This window comes from Echeneis naucrates, chromosome 8 (assembly GCF_900963305.1).
Source record: "Echeneis naucrates chromosome 8, fEcheNa1.1, whole genome shotgun sequence".
In the NCBI taxonomy this organism is placed as follows: Eukaryota; Metazoa; Chordata; class Actinopteri; order Carangiformes; family Echeneidae; genus Echeneis; species Echeneis naucrates.
The window spans coordinates 7473121-7493784 of NC_042518.1; the positions used below are offsets into that span (position 1 = coordinate 7473121).

At 39.1% G+C, this 20664-nt stretch overlaps 1 protein-coding gene across 2 annotated transcripts in view; it reads right to left on the reverse strand.

Annotated features, from left to right (window-relative positions):
• The window catches only part of cep112 (centrosomal protein 112), an 82479-nt gene that overhangs the window by 50947 nt on the left and 10868 nt on the right, over positions 1-20664 (reverse strand). For both annotated transcript variants that reach the window (XM_029508545.1, XM_029508547.1), the window contains exons 9-17: positions 17071-17157; positions 13343-13442; positions 12455-12573; positions 11937-12080; positions 8281-8435; positions 8073-8202; positions 7850-7942; positions 7204-7263; positions 5964-6043 (exon numbers count right to left, since the gene is read on the reverse strand). In XM_029508545.1, coding sequence (XP_029364405.1) covers positions 5964-6043; positions 7204-7263; positions 7850-7942; positions 8073-8202; positions 8281-8435; positions 11937-12080; positions 12455-12573; positions 13343-13442; positions 17071-17157 — 968 coding nt within the window. The remainder of the gene's footprint in view (positions 1-5963; positions 6044-7203; positions 7264-7849; positions 7943-8072; positions 8203-8280; positions 8436-11936; positions 12081-12454; positions 12574-13342; positions 13443-17070; positions 17158-20664) is intronic.

The window sequence follows — 20664 nt, forward strand, 5'->3', positions numbered from 1 at the left end:
ATAGAAAGGGAAAGAAAGGAGAGGGGTGCCAGCACCACGGCGGCCGGTTGGCTTTAAATGGATCTCTGGTCAGAAAAGTGGAAGGAGAGGAGGCTCAAATTAAAGATGTGCCTTTTCTAAAGAGGAAGTCCTCTCATCCTTCAATGGCTGTTTAAAGGGGAGGAAGAGAGAGAGGCAAGGAGAGGAGTGTGTGTGCAAGAGAGGGTGAAGGAGCTTCCACCATCCAGCCGCCTGGCAGGCAGAAGGTCTGCAGGGATGCCGGAGTTTTCCGGTCTACCCTGACCACACAATGCCACGTGCTGCCTGTGTGCAAATGTGCACCACATGCTAGACATACAGAGCCAAGGAGCTAACTACATATAAACATTCATATACAGTTAATATGTTAATGTAGGAACACACTTTAAAGTCAATGTATATAGAACAAACTGTAATTCTTTTATGCAATTACATTTACATTTCATGTAAACAGAGTATTTAAGAATTGGATGGGCAGTGACGTGGGTGGAGCACACATAGGAAAGACTGTCAAAACAGACTAGAATGCACTCTTGCATGCGGATGCCTCTGGTCTCTTGAATAAAAAGACCAAGATTGAGAGTGTGTGCAAGTGCATGCTAGTGCCCGCGCATCTGTGTCTGTGAGCTCATCCAAATGGAATGATAACGAATCCACAGACACATCAAAGGGGTCTGGAAAAAAGACAGAGCACATAAAAAGAGAGAAAATGCAAAACTGAAATATTCAGCGCCCTCTGAAGAAAAAATAAAACGGGCTTGGTTTTCATCCACTTCCCCAGAGAAAGGGAGAGAAAAAAGACAGAGACACAGAATAAGAGACAGACCACAAATAAGTGAACACAAAGAGACGGTACAAGGGCAAGAAAATATTAAAGACAGAGCGAAAGATCGAGTTGAAAAGTGAAGAGAACAGAATAATTGAGCTTGATGGCTGTAAAACTGCCTACAAATGTAGCCTGTTTATGCACAGCATTTCACAAAAAGATAAACAAAATAGCCACATACACATAAAAAAGGAGTATCCTTCACCGAACGCCCATCACCACATACCACTCATATCGGTTCTTGTGAGGAACAGTTTCTTCGAAAGCTTGTATTGTTACTCGCATCTTTAAAAACAAGTTGTTATAAAGTTAAGCTTCACTTTTACAACTATGTTCCTTCATGTGCTTCGACATTTTTCTGAAGTATGCATACCTGACTAAAAGATTTATTTTCAGTCTATGATTAAGTTTATGTTCACCACAGGTCAGTGGAAACTGCATAGAGAAGACAAGACCTTATTGAAACGTTGGTAAACAAGATAGATGACATTTCAATTCATCTTTGCAAACTGCCCCCAGTTAAGCTTCTGCACTCCCATCACCACTGCGGATGCAGCTGGTGACTTTCCCTCACAGTAGAGTCTGACCTCAAAGCCAACTAAACACTCTCAGGAGAGAGAAGAAGAAAAGGGTGAATCCAGGATAGTTCAGGCTGACAGTACCACTATGGGGGAGATAAACATGTGGCTGAGACAGAACAAGATGCAAGGCATGTCTGTGTCTTAGTACTAAATGGCTCTGAAATGTAATTAGTTTCATCCTGGAAAAATTCAAGCGGCTCAATGTTTTTACACAACTCTCGGCTGCTTGTAGTGAAATATGGCTGATGTCCATTCTTTGTATAAACACAACTCAAACTACAGCTTTAACCTAAAAGAATAGAATTTGAATAGAGGACTGCTGACATGGTTTTCTTGCTTTGCTGTACATTTAGATGGTATTTGATTTAATGAATTATGCAGACTACAGCATAATATGCTAAATCAACTTGGCACAAGTCTCCACAGTAAACAGACTTATTTTGTATTTACATATCTCAAACATAATACAATGGGAGGTGGGTTGGTAAACTTCTCTTTGTGATGTTTCAGTTACTTACTGTTTTTAGGCAAGTCTTGAACTCTTTTTTTGTCATGCCTGTATGCAATTAAGTGTTTAATATATTCATGAAGATAAAGCAAAGAATATTTCAGATGGTTACTGTCCTTTATGGCAAAGAATCCTGACTGTAGGACTGTTAAAGAGCGCTTTAGCGCTGTGGTATTGAACTGTGCTTAACCTGTCTGCATCCTCTTCTTTCAGTACAGTTGCCATGGGAGTAAATATTGAGCTCTGGCAAAGCCTTTCAATATTCAGGATCCATACCTCCACCTGCTCCTGCATCTAAATACTAACTGGGGTTGCAGGTTGTGCCTCCGCTCAGCTACCTCTATTCCCTCCCTGGACCACCAGTCCCACTTCTCTCCTTCCTTTCTGTAATAGGGAAGGAATGCTAAGAAAGATAAGGCCGCTTCAAAGACACACAGATATAGGCTGTGCATGGAGTAACATGAAAGAAGATATTGGATGCGTCCTACACATGTAAGATAGGAGGAGCTCAACATCATGAAAACATGAGTGCATGCATTCACAAACACAAAGAAAAAAAAAAAAAACAACCAGTGAGTTAATTATCCACCAAAACACAGCATCATTTCACTTATCAGGGCCTCGGAAAAACAATGTAACTTGCACATGTGATTTGAGAAATGTGTGATATGTACATGAAAACATAAAAAAAAAAAAAAACCCCAAAACTACTACAACAAAAAAAAAAAAAACCCCAAAAAAAACAGTACAGCAAGAAACGTTACATTAAGAATGAATTAAATGTGGTTCACTTGGTAGAATGCAAACCATTAAGGCTCAGTGTTGACTGCAGCTCTTTATTGAAAGTCTTTCCCTCCCCTCCCACTTCTTCCCAGTCTCTCTCACCATAATTGTAATGTAAGGCAAAAATGCCAAAAAATAACTTTTGCAACTGAATCACTGAAAAATGACAAAGTAAGTGTAAACACTGAAGACCATGACACATCCCATCTAAGACAGCTAGTCTTACTTACAGCTCACTCAACTCTTACAGTTGCGAGCCGCTCATCAAGGACAGCACAGTTTCCCTCCAGCTGCCTGCAGTAGATGCTGCCTCTGCCAATCCAGACTGTAAACCATCAAACTGCGAAGAACTAACTCTTGAAACACAGTCAGTTTCCACAATCCTGCTCCAGCCCTTCGTAAGCATACGGATTTGATAAAGCCAGCTGGATGCCAAGCGGCAGAAAAAAGAAATGGAATGGTATGGAGGACAGTGTTATAAAAAAAAAAAAGACTTTTCATGGAGTGATAAATACAGTCATCTAGAAATAGAAATAAACTGGCTGTTGTTCTTTTTCTCTACTTCAACCATTCAAATGGTTTTGGAAGTCATTGTTGCAAAAGCAGGCAAGCTGTTCTACAGCTGAGCTCCCTCCATCTTTTATCCTCTCTGTAGTGCATCTCTCAATCTCTATGCTAATGCTCTTTAATGATCTAAGGCATGATGGGATGAAAGAAGAAGTGAGAAACTTGTTCTCTACACAGCTTTGTAGTGCTTTCTGTTGTTGTTGCTATAGTAACACAGACCTCATACTGCAATTGACAAGCCAATGCTTATTTGCATTGCAGGACAGGATGACTTTTTAATGCTGGAAAGCCATAGTGAAAACATGTATGCATGTAACCATTTATCTGTGATATAAAGACAAATATACACAGACACACACAATCTTGTATACAGCCTTGCTTTGACTTTGAATTTCTCCTGGATCGCCTTTAAAGGCCGACAACGTTGCCACGGCAGCAGGCAGGTAGCAGACATCAAATGCATATTGAGTGTGTGTGTGGCCTGAGCACTTAATTAGCAAAAAAGCCCAATGGGCCACTTGCTGTTTCTCAGCATTTAGCACTAAATGACTGCCTCGTTACTGATACTAACAACAAGGATAATTTATACACAAATGGATCATTCCGCTGTGTTTAAGTGTGTCCTCTGCTGCCTAGCTGACAATGACAAGCACAGGCAATAAACAAGCACGACCATCAACGTCCCTTTGTGATCTTTGCGCTGCAAACTGAACAACAGAAAACTGCAATATTGGTTTTAACTTGCTGTTGTTTCACACTGACAGAAACAGAAATGTCACAGAAATGGTGCCCATGTTCTGCAGCAACACAACACGCATTTAAGCTTGTTTCAAAAGCAATCAAGGGTACAAAGTGCCTTGAGCAATTCAAGAGGCACCAAAAGGCAAACACAGCCATGTTCAATTGTTTCAACCCAGTGTGCCTGGGTTGCTATAATATTGTGACAAACAGTTGAAAATCTCTCAAGGGGGGTGATGACACTGTGACTAGCCTCAGCTATGTATGGGTGGAAGTGAAAATGAGGATGTAGAATCTGTTCAATTGTGCAGAAAACACTACTTTGACCAGGGACACTAATCTTCTTCTGACCAAGTAATGCGGTTCTGCATGGGATTAATTAGCCAGTGGAATTTATTGACTGGATGGCTGTTTTGTTGCAGAAGTCTGGGCTTTCAGTGGAGAGCGTGTGCATGGTATTGGAGGAAGGCAGTAAAAGGGCTGGAGAGTAAGAGCACCAATAATTATCCAAACCAGAAAAGTTGTGTCTAAGTCTAACCAGCACAAATATTATTATCTGAATTATGAACTCAGATAATCATTTTTCTTCCCTGTGTAATATTTCAATTGGGCTTACCAACCATTTAATAAATTAAACCTTTTTCAAAAGTTTACATTTGACATATTACGTTTGAAAAAGTACAGGTATTAATAATAGGATGGCTGACTTCCATTAAACGAAAGTCCTGGTATTGTGCATGCAACATTACTACTCTGACTTACTGGGACAATCAATAGAACAAAGCAAAATTACTGTAATTAGCGCCACACATTTCTTTCTACTCCAACAATTCACAATGTCTGCCGGGAAATAGAGTTAAAAGATGGAGTTTCAGCAGAATTATTTAATTCTTTGGGTACTCAAGAACAGTGGATCAAACTATTGCTTATTTACACATCCAGAATACACAAACAGACATTTCTTGCCAAATAACAATAATTTGTTTGATCGTGTGCCTCCTCTCCATCAGCTCTTGGGATGAATCTCTGACTGACTGATTAGGAGGAACATAATGCCTGTTGAAGGCTAGCAGTATTTTACCATAGGGGCTGTTTGATTTCAGTAGCAGGATTAGGTTTGGTAGTTTTCCCCAAGACAACACAAATGCCTGTTATATGTGACACTGTGATCTGTAAAACTTCTCATCACAGTTTCCAAATTCTCAACTCTAACAGTGCTACTAAGGGTTATTAAAAAAGATCATAGAGAGTATGCAAGGGTTAGCTTGTTGAAAAAAATTTGATAATATTTTTTTACCAACTATTGTGCTTCAATAAAATTATACATTTTATATTTCATAACCAAAGGCAGTACATTTCAGTACAAATGCTAAAAAAGCAGAAATTTGTCCACATAACAGTCCTCGAACCCTCGGCACAATCACTGTGTTTGTGTTTTGATATTATTAACTTGTGATCGAATTTGTGTTGTGCCACTCATACAAATTGTGCATGTAAATCTCCTGGTTGTCCACTGTCTAACACACAGTCAGTCTGGCAAGCTGACAGTATTATTGTTCATTGTTAAGTGTGGAGAACACAGATACACAAACATTATGGTGAGAAGGAGACTTTGCTTGAGCCCATTAAATTGATTATTTTGTAATTTTTTTTGTTAATATTAATTCATACAGAACTTTTATGAGTGAAGATTCATAGGATAAAATTTCAGCAATCAGCTAGTTGTTGATGAAAACAAAAACATATATATGTGCAGTCGTAGCATTTGGCCAGCAGTCTAAGTCTCTAAATACTGTCTAAAGCTGTGTTCTAATTAACAGTGTATTAGGGTATTAACTCCGATCAGTACTAAAAATTATTGCCCTAACTCACATTTATCAGCAATCTATCACTTGAACACTTCATACAATAAAGACATTCAGCTTAGCCTTTCTCACTGTACCTGAGTGTATCCTCCAGTTTGGCTATCTTCCTTTTAGCCTCAGATTTCTGTTTTTCTGCCTCACTGTGAATTGATAAAACCTGTGAGGAAGTAAGAGTTAGAGAGAGTGAGAGAGGTCTAAGTGAGTGCAAGAGAAGACACCATCAAACAGCACTCAACAAACCTCTCCTGTCTGTGACCTCATGCATCTGGTCTAATCTCTTTTCTCTATCAACCCATCAAAAGCACCATCTAAGCCTATACGCCTGCATAGAGAGTTTCTCACTCTTTGGGCCCTTCTTGTGTGCAGATACCATACTATGGCCTCCTTCATGTGTCTTATTTAACACTCCTGTAGAGTGGAAAGAGCAATCTTTCCAGAGGAAACAAAAAGTAAAATAAACAACGGACTCCTCTTCCTTTCACTGTTTTCATGTCATGTCACCTTGTAGAAAGAAAAAGTAAAGGTGGAAAAATATGCAGGTTGATTACAAGGACAGAATGAAAAACAGACTACATTTGTGGAAAACAATGAAACATCAAAACCAGACTTTCTTTTATAGAAGTTTAATTTAAATTCTCCCTGACCCCGAAACAACATGCAGAGGCCTGTTAAGTTCTTGCAGGTGTATCAGAGGGGCCCGTCTCTGGGTATACCAGCCTACATCCAACACACACAAATGGCAATTGTGGCACTTTGAAGATGACCCAGGTGCAGAACATGCTTAAAATCTGATCTTCACCCAAGAAGTCTGGCCTGGTCTGGTCCAAGTCTGATCATTAACAATGGTCTCTGTAGTTTGGTTATGGTTTCTAACGATATACTGTGGCTTTGAAGAGGGTCTCTGAAAACTTAAGAAGTAGGTGCAATTAAGTATAGACCTGGGTACAGTGACAGTGCATACTTCATAAAGATGCCTCTTTTAAATGCTCTCTTAGCTGGGTGAGTTTCCAAGTTTATTTAGATGTGTTAACAGTTCCAATCTTTTGACTTTCCTCATTTTATCTCTTATGCTGAATTATAAAATTCCCATCTTCCCTCATTTCTTTGTCCAGTCTCACATCTCCCCATTAATCATGACTCTGACTTTATGAGACCAGACATAAAATCCTAAGGTAAGGGAAACCAAAAGGAACATGTGAGTACATGCTTTGATCTCTACTTGACTGTAATCACTTTGTCCAGGCTGGTTTTCATGCAATGACAGAAGCTATAGAGCTCATTTGGCTTAGTTTTCTGAAGGACCAAGTTTCACATTACCTTTTTCTCACAGTTGATTTGCTGTTCATCAATTTCTTTCTGAAACTTTATCTCTTGATCCTGAAATGAAGAACAGGTGAGATAATACTGAACAAGTGAGAGCGTGAAACACTTGCACATACACAGTGCGCTGTCTGAAATACTGACTCACACTTTCACAAAGACAAGAACGTTTTAACCCTAAGTAATTTTCATTCATTCATCTTTTACCGCTTAGACGTTTTGCAGGGGTGCTGGAGCCAAACCCAGCTCACATTGGGTGAGGGTGGGGTACACCCTGGACAGGTCTCCAGCCCATCGCAGGGCCAACATACAGAGATACACAGAGACCAACAACCACTCACACTCAGACCTACGGACAATTTAGAGTCACCAATTAACCTAAACATGATATTTTTGGATGGTGGGAGGAAACCGGAGTTCCCGGAGAAACCCACCCAAACCCTGGAACTGAACCCGCAACCTTCTAGTTGTGGGGCAACAGCGCTAACTGGTGCGGTGCTGCCACCTGAAGCAATGTCATGGCTACTATTTCTCAGTAACAACATAGAAAAATCCAACCCATTTGTGGTATACATGGAAGTGGTACAGTATGGGCACATGTGTAAATTAACATAAGCCTAAACCTTGATGACTCAAAGCATACCCTGAGTTGTTGGTGTCTTCTGTGTTCACTGTCTTGCAGCTGCTGCTTGAGCTGAGCTGCAGTTTTCACCAAATCTTCTATTACCTCAGAGGCCTTGACAAGGGAACCAGAGAGGGTGAGAAAGTTACATTTTGGCAAAAGTTTTTTTTTTTCCCTTTAAACTTTGCATCAATCAGCATTACATTTTTCAGGCAGGCAGGGAGAGCTGCATGGAAATACAGACCTTAGTAGCAGACAAGGCATGTTCCTGATGTAAGTGGCTCATGTCAGTCTCATGCTTGGCCTGGAGCTTCTGCACAGCCTGCTCATACTGCTCACTCTGCTGCTGCTTCTCCTTCTGCAGGCTCATGGCCCTACAGACAGTTAGAGTTCAATTCATAGATTCAGACTTGGGCTGCATGATATGCTTCACATGTCAAACAGCTCCTGACCGTCTGTTGGCCTCCTGAAGTTCAGCACCGATGGATGCAATATGGATCTCCAACTGGGCCTTCTCCTGTGTTACCTTATGACGTAGCGCATTGCCCTTTTCCACCTCTAATGACTGCTGTTTCACTCGTAGCTCCAGCTCACCAACTGTTTGCTCCTGGAGCCCACAGATACACAGAATCATATAAGTGATACAGGTTGAATTACTGAGGACACAAGCCCAAGAAAGTATTATTGGTCAGAGAACTGCATGTTCCCGGTCAAGCCAGAAACTGAAAGCTGATTGCAAATATGGAAGACTGTGTCCGATAATGTAGTCAACAGCCTCTCTGATTTGATTATTGCCTTTATATAATAATCTATGTAATAGTTCTTAAATTGTTTTGTAAAGGGCCTGAAGTGACTGAAAAGCTCAAGTCATTTGAAATGTGCATTCTTGCAATTTGTAAACGCTTCATCAGTTGTTAGTTTTGCCTGCGTGTGATAAAACAGCTAACCTCAAGCACTGGATGTGTTTATTAAATGAAAGAGGATGTTTAAGTTTGGTTTGAAACAGTTCCAAACATTAACACCCTGCTAATGTCCTGTAAAAGACAGCTATGTGGTTATAATGGGGGAAAAAAGGTTTCCTAGAAGGTTGGCTACTATGAAGGCTTGTTTTGAGGAGAATAATTTAGGTTATTTTTGTGTCCCTATTTATAGTTGACAGTGGGGATATAACAAGAAATCATGCTACAAAGGTTCCTAGTTGAACTTAAACTGGATGATGCAGTGCATGGATGGCAATAAGCAACAAAACTGCACTGAATACTTGAAAGGTATCATATGTGGGAAGGCTGAAATTAATTTACCACAACATACACCAATAAAATTAATTGCTGTTAAGCTTAAGGGTGCATTATTGCAGTATTGTTATTGAATAACAGATGTCAAAATCCTAGTCAGGTTTCTGATTTTCAGTAAAAGGAATGATCAAAGTCCAACTGATGTAGACAGCTTCCTCCTGCACTTGGTTGATGAAATGTCCCCCCTCTGCATATTGTCCTCCAATAAATGCATGGGTGTCTTTGTGAGTGTGTGTGCATATGTCAGATTGGAATGCAGTATGAGCTGGCTGATAAAGGCGATGACGGGAGGCTGATTAAAGATGGAGTGTGCTAGTAGATCTAGATGATGACAGTCTAGTGATGGCAGAAGTTGGAATGATGGGGGAGGACGGAGTGGTGTTGTTGAAAAAGTATGAGAGCAACGCAAGGGAAGGCTGGTGAGACAACTTTTTGTCCTTGTGTTGTGCGCTGTGAAAAGAAAACTGGAGGCCTGTGTTGGGCTAGGACGTGTGCTGACACTTAGCATTCTGGCAGGAGATTAGAAGGAGCACCACTTCATGCTGAAGCTGGACTGTGTACACCTGGACACACTCAGTGGGAGCAAATTATGTACCAAAATTAGGTATTTTAGAAGGAGAATTACTAGGTGTGAAATGTAAACTAGATTTGCTACATTTAGAGCTTTGTTCACCTTCAAACATTCAGAAGTGAAGACTTTGAAGATGGAAGAGTTAACCCAGAGTGAAATCATTTTACACTCCAAATGTCATACCTCAAACCAGCTATGGACCGCCTACACCATACATGTCCTGAGGCTTGTCAACATGTGTATATGCATGCATGTTGAGTTTCAAACACTAGTGAGGAGTGAGTGGATGAAAAAGTTTGGCATAAGCTAAAATGAAGTGGAGAAAGGTTAGACTTGAGAAAAAAGGTATCAAATCCTGACAGTATTGCTCCATGATCCTTACTGGGAATGCTCTGATAACACAGTTTTAAGGTAATTTAAATGTTAGAAACTGAAATAAACTATTGAACCAACTTTTAATGTTTAGAAAACAGCTAAACAATCAGTCAAGCATCAGCAGTACAAGTGAAAGGGGTATTGCATCTATAAGCACAACACAACATTAACAACAGTTGCATTATCAGTCATTTGGATGTGGACAAGTATGGATTAGAGCCAAGAAGTTTAGCTGGTAGAGTACCAAGGTAGATACCGGTAAGTATTTATTTTCAAACACCTACTCAGTCATCTGATCTGTTCTGCCCTTTGAATAGGTAATTTCCAAAAATAATACCATCCAACATATCTGTTGGCCCACATATCTCATATATCTTGTGAGATCTTTGATTTGTGCTGGATAGCAATCCAACCAGGTAGCAATGAAAAAAATTAACATTCTTCATTATCTATTATCAATCTGGGTTTGTCTTGGCTTGCAAGAGTTACATGTAAACTGAGTGAACTTTTCAGTGTCCAAGGTATGAAACTTTTTAGCATCTACACCTCCCACCCCCTTACAGACAGGAGTAGTAGAGGCCAAAGCGAGATAAGTACAGTGTCATTCACTGTAGCAATTGAATACGCTTTGGTCCCCTGACTGATAACTTGACATTTCTATTTCTAAGCTCAGATAGAACAAAAATAACTAATCTGAGATAAAGTCCACTGAACATCCTATTCGAGGTGTGTGTGCGTTTGTGTGTGTAAGTCAGGCCAAACACATGGGCAAGTCAGCACTAATTTAAAATGACAGAGGGATCTTTTCATTCTCTGGAGGCTTGTCTGTTTTTAATTATTAAAAGAGGGGCCTTACCAGGTCTACACTGTCCAGCGTTTGATGCCTTTTAAATATGGGCCTGCTGACAGATTAAGGCCAGGAGCAATTTGTGTGTATGTGGGATGCATATGGCAGGCCATGAATTCTGATACTGATAACAATACTATTTATGTAATAGTGTATTCAACTGCCCTGTGGTGCTGATGACCCCGACTATCCAAATGTGCATGGTCCCACTTTAAACCAAAGGCCATTCATATGAGATCATAGACACAGAAATAGATACAGAAAACATGGCTTTGGAAGGTGTGTGTGTATATATATATATACATACATATATATACATATACATACATATATATATATATACATATATATATATATATATATATATATACATACATATATATACATATACATATACATATATATACATATATATATATATATATATATATATATATATATACATACATATATATACATACATATATATATATACATACATATATATATGTATGTATATATATACACACACACATCTTCAAGCAATGCCACTGCCATGAGTAGGTTTTAAAGCACACCTGGATCAAAGATGACTGAAATAAGATATGAGAACCATTCTCATACAGAGGCTCCAAGATGTCTCCTTTCATTTGAGCCTTAATGCAGTGTGTGCCACAATTTATTAATTATAGAGATGACAGGTGTATACGCTTAAAATGGCTAAGAGTTTTATGCAAATACAGCCATCTTGTCACCCAGAATACTGTTTTTTTTTTTTCAATTCAAAGTCTAGTTTTGGGTATAAAATAATCTGCCCGCATGAAGTGTCTAAAAATTTGAGTTGCACTCTCTTTAGTATAATGTGAGGACAAGAGATTAAATATGAGATGAATATAACAAACTAAAGTCAAATAATTTCTGAGTGAAGTTGGAATGGAGAAAAAAAAATTAAAAGTGAAAAGTGAAAAAATGTGCAATGCACAATACAAATATTTTTCTGTACTTCAATAGACATGCACCTTCAAGTGCTCCTGTACTCACAGTTGCCTGTGACCGGGCATTATACTCAGCCTCCATCTTAGCCAGTCTAATATTGGTGTCTTCTAGCAGCTCCTGGATGGTCTCAGTGTGTTTCTTCTGTAATTCAAACTTCTGCTGCTCCATCTCTGTCACAGCAGCATGAAGCTGGCATGGCAGATAATAATCATAGTGTCAGTCAGATATTTAGCTCATTCAAGGAAAATAAACATAAACTTTACTATCACATCTGAGAGAAACTGTTTCACAAGGTTGCTCATCACATACTGAGTAACCCTGACATGGGTGGGCATTTCATCTGGATTTTAGTGAACCACAATAGCTCAGTAAGCTAGAGGTATCCCAAATGAAAATGCAATTTACTCAGGACAGAGAGCATACATCTTTCAGTGCTTAAAAACACGCTAACTGAAATACAGGCCTGGCTGCTTGCAGCAAAGTCAGCCAGTCTCATGCTATCAAACAGTCTTCCTCTGGCTCAGGGCTGTAGAATATCTCAGCCCTTCAACTTTTCCCCATACCCTCTTCTCCCACTCATTTTTCTGGGAGTCGGAGCTCTGATCCAACATCTTCTTCAGCTCCGAAATTTGCTTGTCTTTGCTCTCACAGATGACCTGGGATTCCCGCAGCACAATTTGAACTGTGGAGTACAAACACCCGCACACACAGTCATGCCCTGTCTCATTGTATGTTCACAGGTAGACTGCGTTCACACTGCAAGCCTTAGTGCTCAATTCAGATTTCTTTCTAGATGACATTTTTTTTATGCAACATATTAACTTTTAAAACTTGGACTCAAATGTGAACTGGCTATCTCTGCTATGTCTGTTTTTGTTTTGTGACTCCTGCTGATGCACAATAAGTCGCATTAAATTCCAATAGGGGTCACATGGTTGCTGAGTTTGAGGCCGCATTTTCAAAAAGTCAGATCTGCATCCAATTTAGAAGCACATATGAAAGTGGCCCAATATTATAAGATCAGATTCCATATGATCTGTGTCATTCACACTGTTATTCAACAATCAGATGTGCATCACATTGGGGGCAGATTTGGACCACTTGGGCCTGCAGTGTGAACATTGATTTACTGACAGCACAACAATGAGGATGAGTCTGTCTCTCAGTGGTATTGTTAATAAAGCTATTACTTCTATCAAATGGCCAGAAAAACTTCTGCTTGCCACGTTGTTTCTCATCACGTGTTTTGAGAAAGATGCAGGATTAAAGACTAAAGGAAATTAAGCAAGAAGAAAAAGCCACACATTATTGCAAGTAAAGTACAGTACAGCTGGAGCACGTCAACCTACACCAGTGCAGAATTGCATCTTTTTGGGCTTTTTGTACTGAGTGTTCAGAGACACTAGTATAAACATCCTCCCAGTTAACGCTGCATTCTTGTGACCTCTCACCTTTCTTCTCCAGCTTACAAATCATGTCCTCCGTATCCTTCTGCTTGGCCCGGTACATGGTCTTTAGCTCTTCAATCTCACCATTCTTTCGGTCCAGAATCTAAGGAGGGAGAGGAACATAGTTTTTAAACATATATAGAAAAGCAAATTTTTTTAATGCTGAGAAAATGGCTTACACACATTATGAGGGTTTGCAATAAAACAAATTTCATTTTGTAAGTGCAATGTTTTTGAACACTAACTTGGGTTTTAGGCACTTGTAGTGAGCAGCAAAAAGTTATTTTATATATATATATATAGTTAGTAAACAGTTATTAAAAATATAATACAAAATAAATAAAGAATTGGTTATATATATTGACATTAAATATTTTTTATACATTATGACTGGCCTTCTTTGTCTTCATTCTTATCTAATTCAAAAGAGATCACTGCCTAACTGAGTGAAATGATGACTGAGCGAGCCACACCGTGCTGAGGTGTGATGAGGTTACTGCATGTACTTACTCCTACCATCTGTGTGTAATTAGTTAAATTAGACCATGGAGAATTGAAGCTCCAGTATTAAAGGCAGTCTAAACACTCTTCATGTCTCAGAAAAAGGTGTTCTCGGTTTAAGAGTGACTTTACCACCCAGTGTTGCTGAGAGCCCAATTCTATACAAATTCAAATTCAACATTGTTTCTAGTATATCTACATTGCTATTCAGTCTCTCCTGCACTGAATGTACAGTTGACTGTCCTAGTATCACAACATTGAAATCTACTCTCACATTGTAATTAACTAATCTATTTAAAATCAAAACAAATATTTAAGCAAAACTGAGAGATTGTGTCAATGTCCCCCATCCAGCTACTTGTCCAACATCAGACTGGTAAACAGTCCAGAGATGTTGCTGATTTTCTGGCTGAAATGACAAATGACAGAAAGTATGAGTGGCTATTTCTCTGTCAAGAACCGTCCCAAAGCCTATAAGATTTATCTCTCTAGTATTTTGTTATGTCCAAGTGCACTTAGTTGCCAAGTCTGTCATCCCTGTGTGAATGGGATAGGGGAGATGAAAGAAGGTTGGAGCAAAGTTCACAGAACATTCAGGGATACCCAATTTTTTCCATTTCACCACCACAGAGAGATTGTTGTCTTTTTAGGGGTCCACCATGCGAGGCAATGATGCAGAGTCAGGTCCAAGGAGAGTGCACTAGACTGTGGGAAATGACAGCTTTTAGAGAGCTCATTTTAGGCTTTTATACACCATCCTAATGCAAGGGGAATCCAGCCCAATACCATCTATTATTAGAGAAAAGAGAACTGGGGAAGAAACACATAAAACAAAATCTGTAGTTTGAACATGAGTATAGTTGTATACGCAGAGAAACTTCACCACACACGTAACTTAATACCAAAGCAAATATGATTTATAGGTAACCCTGGAGAGTTGCCCAGGGTACTATGGGGTCTGCTGGTCATCTCAGACCATTTGCATGTGAAGACAATTAACGTTAAAAGACTGACTGAACAATTTTCCAACACACTTTTATCAACTTCAGTCTATTCATAGTTCCCTAGTTGTGCATTCTGTATATGTGCTGAAAAAAATATCTGGTGTCCTAAAAACCCCTGGTTCTCTAAATGGGCTTCGATCGAGAGATAAAACACAATTCCAGCTCATCAGCAACTGGGTGGTGTTGTACGGGAAGAGGGAATTAAGAACAGAATGAAGAATGAGAACGCCTGAGGAACAGCATAAGGGTAGAAGGTCAGAAGAAGATAAAATTTAAAAAAGATAACATGGTCATGTGAGGACGAAAAACTACAGTAAAATCAACGAGGCTTTGCAACAGGGGAGACTGGACATGTGGATGGGAAATGAATTTCAGCCTTGGAGTCATCAGCTTTGACTGGCCTGCATCCTGAATGACAGACATGCATAGTGCCAGAAAACAAAGCGACAGCTGGTAAAAACTTAATGGACGTTTTGAAGGCCCACAAAGATTTGGTCCAGTAGTAACAAAGGAACAGTCCAGGATGCAGAAGTTGTGCAGATTCTGCTTGGCAGGTATGTGATATTTTTACCATGTTTTCTGAAGCAAATAGATTGGCTATGAACAAGTGCCCACTGCTCTAATTGTGTGGCTGTCAATATTATATTTCTTGCCAACAGCTAAAACTGGACTCCTTTGTCTCTAAGTCGGCCTTGGATGTCATGATCATGGACTTTGGTGCAAGGCGACCTTGAGTGCCTTGAAAGGTGCCCTTGCAAATAAAATGCATTATTATTATTATAATTACTTCTTGTTAGCTTAGCTAACAAGATAGCTAATTGTCTGCTTCTCTGTTGCTATAGTTTTATAAAACTTAACTATAAACAACACTTTCAGTTTATGAGCATGCCATTTATTTGAGAACATTTTATATTGCAGGGTTTGTTACATCTGAGCTCTCTTTGAGCTTCTATGGCTTATTTAATACTCTAGATTCCACCATTGTGGTGTTGTCTTGCCAGTGCTTGCCCATGTTTTTGCAAAACAAAGCTTCTAAAAGGGGTGTCTTTGTTTTGCTCTTGAGTTGAAAAAAATATATAAAAAAATTTCTCAAATGCCTACTTTACTTTTAAAATGTGCTTCTTCACCTCAGCTTATTAAATCTCTTTGAACAAAACACACACTATTGGTACACAACCATTAGCACGCAACACTGGCCTGTTCTCTCATTAGCCCCTCCATTTCAAGAAGGAGGACAATGACCAGTGGCCTTTATAGCAGCATATAAATTATTCATAAGATTAATTAAAACAAAATCTTAGCTGGCCCACCTTCCATCAGGCACATTAGAGAGCTTCCTGCAATCACATCCCTTCAAAGCCATGAGAGGGAATACTGTGGGGGGGATAGATGTCATTCTGTCTCTTGTCCATGAAAATCTTAAGTGGAACAAAAATTGGAGTGTGTTTTCTTGGAGTGTGTTATCTTATTACTAGTGTCTATGGCAGGAAAGGAAAATCATACTGAGAATGTGAAAGATCCCTGGTGGTTGATCTGCTGCCTAACCGATGGGCACCTAGTGTGAAATACACTAGCTTTACTGCTACTTTCACCAGCTGAAAAAGAGCTTTGAACAGATGATTACTTGTGGGATGGGGCAATGAAAAAGGACGTATTGTTCCTTTACTTTTAATTAGCTGCTAGATGGAATTAAGACCCAATTCTGGACATTATAACGCGCTAACTAGTTTTCATGAGCAAGCTAACAAAATTGTCTGTCCAGTTGACCCTCTTTTTAGATGAAGTTCTCAAGTCAATATAAACCATTAACTATAAGGACTTAATTTGCGCTTTACAGTGGGCATCACATCAGGATCAGTTCTTGCACCCCAACAAGTATCAACAGTAGGTTCATGTTCCTAGTGAAAGACATGATCTTCTGTGTTATGTTTGCAAAAGTATGTTTTCACAGAAAAATGGGAAATGTCAGCATTTGCATATTAAATTCATATTTGCAATTCTTATGTGTGACTTGCAAATTTCAACAAGACAAATAATGATATAAATGATAATTTTACATGAGGGACCTGCTTGCCTAAGGAATGTTAAAATTGTTGACATGGACAACATATACCAACTCTCCCACTCTAAAAATTATAACCAGGAATCACATAATGGTGAAATATTTATCCACAAAGGTAGCAAATGTTGACATAGTATCCATCACCTTTCACTTTGGATTCTTACTTTCTCAACATCTGCATCGTGTATCTGCTGCATCTTTAGTTTCTCCTCCTGGTGCTTGGACTCCAGTACTTTGATCTTCATCTCGATCTGGAAACATGCAGAAACCCAAATATCACATGTGCAATAGTGAACTTTTGTGAACTTCTGTGGATCAGTAAACAGATGTTAACCGCACACTGCGTATTCATGTATATGCATGCTTGTGATAAAATCTTCAGTGAGTGTATAGTAAAAAATAATGTGAAAGTGTTTCCGTGAGCTTTGGTGGTGGTGTTTAGGTTTTAGCATAATATTTTCAGAGGATCAAATTTTCAAGATGGTGTACATGATACATTAGATCTCCTTGAGCTAGAAGCCATCACTGTCCTAGTCACCACTAATGATCTATGCATGGGCATCTATAATTAACCAAAAAAATTATGATGTATGGTACAAGTCCTGTAACTTGTCTTGGGTATAATGCTATTATCTTTTACATCACAACTTTCCATTTTAAAGCACCTTTAAAATGCGCATTAATATCTTTGATCGTTTTTGCTGTTATATTTTAATATGTGCTTTCTATTTATTTGCTAGCTATTTTATATTTATTTTACAAAAGAGCCATCAGGTCTCTCTCATTTGTTTCTTACATATTATAGACAAGACATTTCCACTCATAAATACACAACACATGGAAATACAAAGAGCACCTTTGACAAAAGATGACTGGCTATTTGCTTTGATGTCACTACTCATGTTTAGTCACTGTCTGTTCTGGCGTGTTAATCAACCCTTGAGCACTGTGACAATAGTCTTCCTTTGAAAGTGTGGTTGTGTGAACATGTGGTTAACAATGTCCCGAGGCTAGGTCTTGTTTGTTCTAGTCATCAAAACAATGAAGTGGAATATTTCCACTTTGCTAAGCAGAGTTAAGCCACATTCAACCTTCTCTTGGTACAGACCAAAAAGGGACATCTGTAATGATGGCTCAAATAAAAATGTGCAGCCATGCTTTGGGTTTGAAAAGGGGAATCTTGGAAGCCTGAAGCTCAGATTTTAACCTGCGGTTCATAACTTAACACTTAATTTGCCTTCTAGATGCCTCTCCTCATTACTGCACTTGAGCTACATTTATATACTATATTCCTGACAAAGCTCTGCTAAATATTCTGTCTCTTTATTCTTGATTTACTGTCATTTCTTGTGCAATCGAGGGGATCACAGGAGACCTGTCAGTGTAGAAAGGAAAAAAAACTGTGAGAAAGAGATGGCAATGATTGAAAAGTAGAAGAGTATAAGTGGAGACCTGATTCTGCCGGCAACCCCCCCCCAAAAAAATAAATAAATAAGTATTAAAAAAAAAAAAAAGTGGGGGTGTCATTTTCTCATCGTCTCTTCTTTGGAGAAAGTTTGTCAAACTAGATCAGGGGCATTTGAAACTTGTTTATGAAAGCATCAGTGAAGAAAGGAGGAGGAAGAATGTCGTACACCTAAGGCTTCTGAGATGTCTTCAATCAGCCCGACTGGGTGGTACAGCTTTTTTCCCTCTTCTCGTCTTCAGACTTGTAGCGAATGCTGTAAGATGCCATGTTTTTTGACACTTCGCTCTTGAAAGGATAAGAGGGTGGGAGGGAGAGAAGGAGGAGGAGGGGGCTCTGAGAAAGGCAAGCAAGGAGATGTAGGGAACAGTTGCTTTTTTATGCTCTAAAACAGGCACGGGTCAAGGCCTTTTTCCCCAGGGGGATGTGTTCACAAATCATCTGCTAACTGTTTGGGCTGCACAAAGCAAGGTTGTATTTGTGCATCTCCTTCGTCTTGCCTGAGATGTACAATGTCCTAGAGTGTCTTTCATCCTCAGTAAACACAGATGCTCTAGGATAGCTGCTAAGAAGAGTTCTGCTATCTACTGAGGAGCAGCAAGATGCCATTTCCACACTTGACAAGAAGTTAATTTACTGCAGTCTGTTCATATATTATGGTTGCTTGAATGTGATTTTTTTCTCATAATATCATCCAGGGGTTGGTCTAAAAACAGAGTAAGTGGAAGTTTATTACTAGAAATTTCTAACCTGACTACATTAAATACATTGGAATCAAGTAGAAAAGTCAGAAATTCTAGAAATGGTTACTTTATTATTATGAAACACTGTTTGTCCCCTGTGTCTCCCAGCCTGAAGCACCATCTTAAAAGTCAAACTACACGACTGGTCCCCTTTAGACTACTAAGGCTCACTAGTTTGTTCTTTCTTAGCTTTGAAAAGCAATCAGATAGGAGAAGCTATGGCCTTCTAAATCACAGGCCAACAGCTCAACCTCCATCCCAAAGGATCCACAAATTAGAGAGACTGCATCATTATGGCATCAGAAAGCAAAGGGTCTGATCCCCAGTTGGGGGCTTGTGGCCAGTAGAGTGCAACTGCATGACACTAACTCATTTTCCTGCCATGTGCCTGGTGCCCACAATGTCTCATGTTAGGTACTGACGAGATAGTCTGAAATCAAACACACATTTTAAAAGAAGAATGCAGTGCTTTAATCAGTTTACCATTATCTTCTCCAATCACATGACTCAGGCCTAAGGCTTAGTCTGACTCATCAGTCTCCAATTTAATAGAATTTCCAAACAAAGACCCAGCCCACATATTGCTGGGCACTGTTTGGGTGTTCTTAAGGATTAGCAGGACTTTGCTTCTCCTTCAAGACATTTTCCACCACTTACCCATAAGCAAATACACTATATAAACTAAGCTAAGATAACTAAGCTCGGCATTCATATCAATGTAGTTGGTAGTTTCGTGAGGATGCTTGGTGTGAAAGCTGAGACGTTGGTTGAGCTACCCAGACTTTAATAACATGTAGCTTGTAGAATGTGTTAAACCTGAATACATTTTCAACTAGTTAGTGGGTAGTGATCTTGTAGTGAAGTACTTGACTGGGCCTAGACAGCCATGTGTATGGGTGTAGTCACATGTAGGGTTCATAGTTCTTGAAATCCTCATAACATTTTTAATTACTGATGGTGACTTGAGACACAAGATGAGTCAGGGCACTTTATATAATATAGTGATATTTTTCTCAAAAGAAAAATGGGATTCAGAATATAAAGACATATGGTTCCCCTTTTACAAATTAGAGGGTACAGACAAATTCGCAGAACCTTGCAACACAAATCTGTATAATTTTCACAGATTTTTTCTGAAAGCTGAATTTCATTTAAAAAAAAAAAAAGGTTGTCAAGGAGAGTATGGGGGGGATATAAACGGGGGTATAAACCAAGCTCTGCACAATTTCCTCACATTTGCCAATATGTCCCTTCCAGTGTTTTTCTGACTTTCCAGAATTGGCTCCCACTCTGAGAGTTTTGTGGCCTCAATGGAAATGAGACACCAAAACAGTTTCCTACAGCTTCCCTCTTAAAAAAATTTGTTCTGGTTCAAGGCCACCTACATTACAAACAAACACACTCATACCTATATTAGACTTAAGTTACTGTATACTCACTGTCAAACATATTACATACATACAGACATACATATATAGTATTACACTATAATTACCCTATTTACCCTATAATGCCAATGTGAATTTTTCAGCTAATATTATACAAGTATA